The sequence below is a fragment of the Hipposideros armiger genome, unplaced genomic scaffold, assembly GCF_001890085.2.
Source record: "Hipposideros armiger isolate ML-2016 unplaced genomic scaffold, ASM189008v1 scaffold_1198, whole genome shotgun sequence".
NCBI classification, from domain to species: domain Eukaryota; kingdom Metazoa; phylum Chordata; class Mammalia; order Chiroptera; family Hipposideridae; genus Hipposideros; species Hipposideros armiger.
In genome coordinates, this window is record NW_017732548.1 from 373,620 (window position 1) to 381,421 (window position 7,802).

The following is a 7,802-nucleotide window of genomic DNA, read 5'->3' on the forward strand; positions in this document are numbered from 1 at the left end:
GAGTCAAAACAATAGGCAAGCTGTGAAGTAGAAATCTTTCCACAATTAGTTTTGATATTGAAACATTAGATTCTTCCCTTTGGGAGAACACAAGGACAATGAACTTTCCAATAAGGCAGATTTAGAAACTATGTATAAGGGTAATTCCAAACTGAAAACCAAAATGCAAAACCTTAACTTCCTCATGAGTCTGTTAAAGTGAGTGTCTGTTTTCATTATATATATATATATATATATATATATATATATATATATATATATAAAATGTTTTCATTATTTTAAAAAAAGAGAAAAAAAAACAACAACAGTAAGAGCAACATGGCCAAGTGTGCATTAATATATTAGCAGAGAGAATAATAAATAGAATTTTGATCTAAGTAACTTAAATACAGAGCAACGTAAAGAAAGAAGATTGGAAATGAAAGGGAAAGGGCAATAGAAAAATTGGCCAGAAGAAAAGTAAAGACAAAAAAAGAGAGAGAGAGGGTGATTGGAAGATGTTCTATTGCTAACTTTGAAGATGAAAAAAGGAGACAAAAGCCAAGTGGGTGACCTCTAGAAGCTAGAAAAGGCAGAGAGACAGATTTCCCTGCAGCCTCCAGAAGGAATGTAGCTCTGCCAACACCATAATTTTTAACCACTGAGACTAAATTTTGGCCTCTGATCTCTGCAACTGTAAAACAATAAGTTACTATTGTTCTAAAGGCACTAAGTTTGCGGTGACTTGTTCCAGCAGTATTAGGAAAAACTAATACATAAAAAAAATACCAGTATGAATTAAAGTTTGAAAATTCATTAGAAATTAGAAAGACCTTAAATCCACCAGACTAGTATTCACTACCTTCATCTAAGCAGCTTCTCTTTCTGACACCAGAAAGACCAATGTCTCTCCTAATATTAAACCCACATGAAAATTGCAGTGAGCCTGTAATGTTTTCATTGTGACACAATTCCTTGAATAAGCTAGAGAGTAGTAGTCAAATTGCCCGTTAGTGGTTTCACATCATCTCTCTATAACAATATTCTGCCACAGTGAGCTGCATACAGCAGGGCCTTTACAGTTCTGCAGTGGAATTTCATCCCTAATGGTGATCCACCCTGTTACACAGATCCCAACTGTAGTCACTTACTGGGGTGAGGGTCTGCAAATGGGTGTATTCTTATTCCAAATACATGCAGTGGGTCCTCTGAATGGAAAGCAAATAGAAGGGCAATAGAAATGGTGAACCCTCTGCTCTATGCCATTTCTTCAAGGTGATGGTGGGAGTGAGCCAGGTGGTGCTGAAAACAACGGAAGCTCAAGGGAAGCCATATTGTAACAGGAAGAGAGGTAAAAAAGGGAAGTGATGTAAAGGAAAGAAGACCTGAGAAGAAGTGACACATCACATCCAATCTTACTTTTTTGTGCATTGAATACAATTTGCAAATTACTAGCGAGGAATTGGAAAGAATTTAAGCCTACAATATTCTTTGATGTGATTAACTATAAATATGCGTATGCCTATTCCACAGGAAAATTCATCACAGTATTTCTTTAAAAACAAGTTCCCATGGTGTACAAAGTCCAAACAGTACATGCTTTGCACAGTTGTTTTATGATAACTAATATTTAACCAGTTACTATGGATTTAATGCAAATGAGGAATTGATTTAGGTGTGCACAAGTTTCAGTTAACTCAGTGCCAATGCAGAGCAAGGGCTGCCTGCATTATTTATTTTACTATCATCTTTTAATCAAGAACCATACACTCATTAAGATGAGGAAGCCTGTTGCAACAATTACATGAGCACTGATTTATTAAACATCTGCTGTATTCCACATGCTATGCTAGATATGTAACATACATTTATGTCATTCATCCTTCTTTGATATCCATAATATACTTTCTCACACACATCAATTTTTCACAAAGTCTATAAATTTTCTAGAGCTAATAAGTCAGAATTAAATAAAATTAAACTTTATTGTAGCTTTCTTGTAAACAATATTGATTTTTTAATCTTCTGCCCATCTCGGTTATGTATGCAAAGAAGGAATCACTCAGAGCAATGGTGGAATGAAACCACCACACATTTTAAAAAGCTGCTAATTCAAAGTTGAACTCATTTTATTCTGAAGGTGTCTCTGACACATCCAGATTCCAAATTTATGTTTATCTTTATATTTCCAAATGCTAGGATACAAGAAAAAGAGAAACATTTCTCTACCCACAGTACATCCACGCATTAAGCATGGATCATGCAAAGTTAAGGTTAATAATTGGTTGCCCATGTTTACAGCCAGAGCACAGATATAAGGATGAAAATAGAGAAAGTTCATAACAGTGCAAGCCATGGCACTAGTTGCATGGGGGACAAAAGCAAAACAGATCTCAAGGTCTTGGGATAGAGTGTTTAGGCAGGATAAAGTCCTTGGTGTCATGGTTCCCAAAGGTTTCACACCCAGGAGAACATGCATGCTGTTTTCCAGGACAAAGGCTATTGAAGAACTTACAATTTCATGGAGAAATTAGTCAGGAGACTCCAGCATAGGGAGAGAGGTGGGGTAGGTAGGTAACAAAACTCAAGCCACTTATGGTTTAGTTTCTTAGGTGCTCCAGGCAAAGACGATGAGTTTGTATGAGGAGCCACCCATGGGTGGGGAGCAGTTATTCTCATAAAATGAATACAGTCAACATTATTGAAACAGTGAAGTAATGTCATTAACAGAGTTCAATGTATTTCAGGGAGCTGAATCAAACCAGACTATCAAACACTTTTAGGAATGAACTATCAATTAGTTAAGCTTCTAACTAGATCAAATTTACTTTTCATTAAGAAAGAAACCAGCCTTATAAAAAGATCCAGCTCTAGAAATGTTTTAAAAACAGATACTCTATAAACAGTTGTGATATAAAGCAATGCATCTATGTTTACCTAATAAAAAAGGATCAAGCTTGATTTTCCTTTCCCATTCTGCACAAAAGCCCTTATTCAGAACAAGCTCGGTGTGTCATAATGTAAAGATTGGAGCAGTGGTTCTCACAGTGTGGTCCCTGAACCAATAGCATTATCATCACCTGGGAAGTTATTAGACATGAACAGTTGACGTTCCACCCCAGGTTTACCTAATCAAAAACTTTGTGTGGGGGGGTGGGGTTCAGCAATTTTTATTTTAACAAGGGCTTCTAGGTAATCCTGATGTACTCTAAAGTTTGAGAACAACTGGATTAGACTGCAAACACAGGAGTCAGAAAGTATTTTAAGGTAAAGTCTACTGTCCCCATCACAATTCCTTAAGCCTGGAATTATAACATGAAAGCAGTCATAGACGACGTGTACATCAATGTCCCTGGTTAGAGTTCAATAAAACTTTATTTACAAAAAAGAGAGTAGGTTGGATTTGGTCCACAGGCTGTAGTTTGTTGACTCTTGCAAGGATAACCTTTCTTACACTTGTCCCTCTCCTGCCTTGTTCATTTTCTGTTTTCATTCTTTTCTCCTTCCCTCATCTCATCTCATCTACTTAGCATGCCTTTTTTTCCTATTTCTCTATTTTTTTTTCTTTCGTTCCCATTCATCACCTCCTGTGTTTACTCAGTTTCCAATTCATCTTTCCTCTCCCCCTCCTGGCACTCCCATTTCTCTCGCCAACCCCTCTGTCTCTTTACTCGTTGACACAGCCAAGAATGCACATTCTTCCACCATCTTCCCTCACTCCTTTCCCTTTTTCACCGCCACAGGAGGATGGTTACCCACTCCCATAATAAATTCAGGAGTACATTGCTCATTGGGAAAATCTAATACAGAAGTGCTAATTCCTGTGTCTTGTATTATTAAGGAAAGAAATGTCAGTCTTTTCTGTAATGAAGCTATTTCCATGTATCATCATTAGGCTCAGGAAGCATTGTGTAGGCTACCTTGGTGACATTTGTAGATATTATAGCAATTGTAAAATTGGAGAACTTCTCTTTGTTTCTTTGTGTTTTTCTCAAAGCAAGTCAGAACTCAACCCAGGTGGTGTTTTTGTGTTTCCAGGTTTAAAGGAATTTGATCTTTATCACAGTGAAGACCTGAATTATAAATATAGGAAGAAGAAAAAGTCCTACTTTTTAAAATATGAAGTTATTCACTTGGGGCATTATATTTTTCTTAACTTTTTGGATACATTGGCAGAATAAGTATCAGGCCTTCTGATCAGGCAAATGATAAGTTTCCTTGTGAAATACCATGATAAGAATTTGTCACCATGACAAGCATACAAAATAAGACAAGCATGTCCAGAAACCTTGCTTACAAATAACCAAATAGCCTAATATGAATAAAGAAAATATGGGAAAGGAAATGAATCTCTGAAGTATATTTGTAATATTTTATTAAAATAAGTCTTTTTACCCTTCTGGTAGATTTTGAGCATATTTTGTTCTCAATTACATTTTTAAAGATGTAATTAAAATTATAAATGACATAACACTAGCCTTTCAAATTATTTCTTAACATTATATCAGGAAGCCATAGGACTGTCACATGCACTTTCCAGTTGTGGGACCAGGCTGTTCCCTGAGGGGAGGTATCCTGCTCCCCACTCATCAGTAGGTAAGATCAAACATACTAGCTCTTCTGACTCCAGTCCCTCAGAATAAAAGCTATTATTTTTTTTTACTTTGTGACCCTGAGAGACCTTAGGCTGGGGTTAAATACTGATATGACTTTGAATCTGCAGATGGACGCTAACTCAATACAACTGCACTTTTTGAGAGACTAGATAAAGAATAAGCTATTTGAAAGACAGAAAAATCCTTACATGGTTCTTAGCACAATGCTTGACACATGGCAAGCAATTATTAACTATATTAATAAATGAATCAATGAATGGATGGACCCCTGAGGGTCACAGAAAGGCTGCATGATTTAGGACTTTAACATAATATACATCTTTATTATTTGTAGGACACAGTTTCAAAATTGAACCCAACATCATAATAAGATCAAAAACTAACAATGGATATAGTAAATTCAATGGATGGTAAGTACATTGAATCATACTGTATTATATTCATAAGCCTTATAAAAATAGATAAATATTGATTAATAAAACTAATAATATTTATTGTTATAGGCTCTTTATCTTGGTGTCCTCAAAAAATCTAGCTATTACACATTGTCATCCATAATATCAAGCACTGAATTTATTATCCACAAAGCGAATCCATCCATCATCTCTTCAATAAATATTTACTGAACAAATACTCTGTGTTTGGCACTGAGTAAGATACTAAGTAAGGTTCATTCTTCTATTTAAATATCAAAAAATATAACTCTGGGTTATGTGTGTGTGTGTGTGTGTGTGTGTGTGTGTGAGGGGGGGCAGAGAATGAATGTCTGGTTTCAAAGCTCATCACGCTTTCATTAAACAAAATGCAGATAGAAGTCATTTGTTTTCCTGAATTGTCAGAAAAATTATGTATAAAAATAACATATGTTTGGAAACAAATAGTAAAACACTGGTTTTAAAAAACGTCATGGTTTGTAGATAAAGTAAACAATCATCATTTCATATGAGCCCCATAACAGTCTTATAAAGTAGGCAGGGCAATGGTTATACCCATTTTGCAGATAACTTCAGAGAGAACAAGGAGCTTGCTCCAGGTCACGTGAAAAATAAAATACCAGAGGTGGAGACAGAACTACATGAAATATGACATGAATGAAAACAGTGCGATCAGCTAAGTTTCAGTATATTTTGGAGTGAACAGACTGAGAGTGTGAAAAACAGGTACCATTTCTGGTTTTCGTGTTGATGCATTGAATCACCAGAGGTCAATTAACCTCTCTCTATGCCTCTATTTCCACATCTACCAAATTGAGAATAATGGGCTTTGCCACCTCACAGGGCACAAGGAAGATTAATTAGATAAAGCTTGTGGGGCCGGCTGAGTGGCTCAGTTGGTTAAGCGCTCGCTCAAGGGAGCAAGCTCTGAGCAACAGTGTGGTCGCCGGTGTGATTCTGAGCCCAAGCTGAGCGGCCGCTGAGCTGTTGGTAGGATGGCTCAGCTAAAAAAAAAAAAAAAAAAAAAAAAAAAAAAAAANATTGGTTATTTCTCTGCCTGGAACATTCTGTTAACAGATGTTCACATGTTGGTGCCAGTTTCTCCCTGTCCTTATTGGTCTTTACCCAAATGTCATCTTTTCTCACCACCCTATTAAATTCCTTCCTTTCAACTTCTATCTTTTAAACTTGTTTATTTTCTTGTCATTTCACTTATTATCAGTAACTAGGCTGTTTATTTATTTGCTTGCTCAGTTTTTTAAATTGCTCTTCCATTAGAGTGCAAGCAACAAATAGGTAGAGAATTTGTCTGACTGATCTCTGTGTCACAGTGTCTAGAATGGTATCTGGCATATAGAAACTTCTCAGCCATTATTTCTTGAATAAACTAGTGGGTGAAAGAACATCAGAATGGTTTAATCATTGAGCCTAACTGAAATAACAAAACCAATGTGAGTTAGCAACCCAAAAATTATGTGTGTCCCAAGTCATTTTCCATGACAATGCTTGACATGGTTTTATTTTATGCTAAGCAGCCTGTAGTTGCTCTCTCTTCATGCATCACCCAGGCTTTGATGACCAAAATCATGATGATGATATTAAAGGAGAAATGATGCTACATTTAAATTAAAATTTTAGAAACAAATAACTCTGTATAGTATAATATAATCTTTTCTTGAGACACTTAAAAAAGCACCTGTGTCAGAATTATATCATGGTCAATTCAGACTACAATATTGTTTTCAGTTCTATAGACAGGTAGGCTCCTGGGGAGGTCTCTCTAGGTATAGAATCCCAGGATGGAAAATTGAGATTGTAAATGGCCAGGTTGCAAATGGTCTAGATTCTTTATTTTTATTCATCTACTTCTCTCACCATAAAATAGGACATACATTAACCTCATTTAAAGGTTGTTCAATTAAGTATATTTTCATTTTTATTACTTTTTTTTTCTAGACTTAGTTTCCTTGTTTGCATTTTCTGGTTTCTGTTATATCTGGAAATACCACATAGAGTAATATAAACATGTCATTCTTCCAGAAGATAATGTGCCTGACATCTCCCTACATCTTATACTTGTGATCAAGTTGCAGGAAATGTACCGCTGACAATTTGAGGTGGGATAGAGAAATTCTGAGGGAAGTAATGGAGGACTGCTTTGGCCACCCAGTTTAAAAAGCAAAGCTTGGGTTACTCATCTAAAGTAGATTATGCTTAGTCCCCCATAAACATAGCAATTCCAGCTTGTACAAACCTTGTTCATTCATATTTAGATCATCACATTTGTAGATATGTAAAATAAAGGTATATTTATTTTAGGATATCTTTCTGGATATTTCATATGGAAATAAGATCGGACCTCTCAAAACCACTGACCATACCTAGGAAGTGCCCTTACCTGTCTTTAAATACTGCATCATCGATCCCCTTCCTACGAAGCAGATCTCGTGGGCCATAGGGTGTGTCTTTGCATTTAGAGTCTGTGTCACAGAGTAGGGTTTGCAGGAACGGGAAGAAGCCAGTACTGGGAAGGTTTCGAGGTGCAAGGTAACCTGGAATTAAAAAACAAACATTAATTACATCACTGTGACGTTTGCCTGGGAAGAGAAAGAGAGGCAGTAACTCTGTTTTGTGAAATTATTGTACCTGCTGGATTATGACTGTCTGGGTCCCCTATGTAGCAAAAGAATTTAAAATTCCATGAATCTCTCTTCCTGGGATTTATTCTAAGGAAATAGTTGCTAAAGTGTTTTCTAGAGTGTTTTAAATATAA

The 7,802-nt window shown here is 36.1% G+C and overlaps 1 protein-coding gene across 1 annotated transcript in view; it reads right to left on the reverse strand.

Moving 5' to 3' along the window:
* Positions 1-7,802, reverse strand: part of ABCA12 (ATP binding cassette subfamily A member 12) — a 210,217-nt gene that overhangs the window by 145,875 nt on the left and 56,540 nt on the right. The window contains exon 3 of the mRNA XM_019632933.1: positions 7,428-7,581. Coding sequence (XP_019488478.1) covers positions 7,428-7,581 — 154 coding nt within the window. The remainder of the gene's footprint in view (positions 1-7,427; positions 7,582-7,802) is intronic.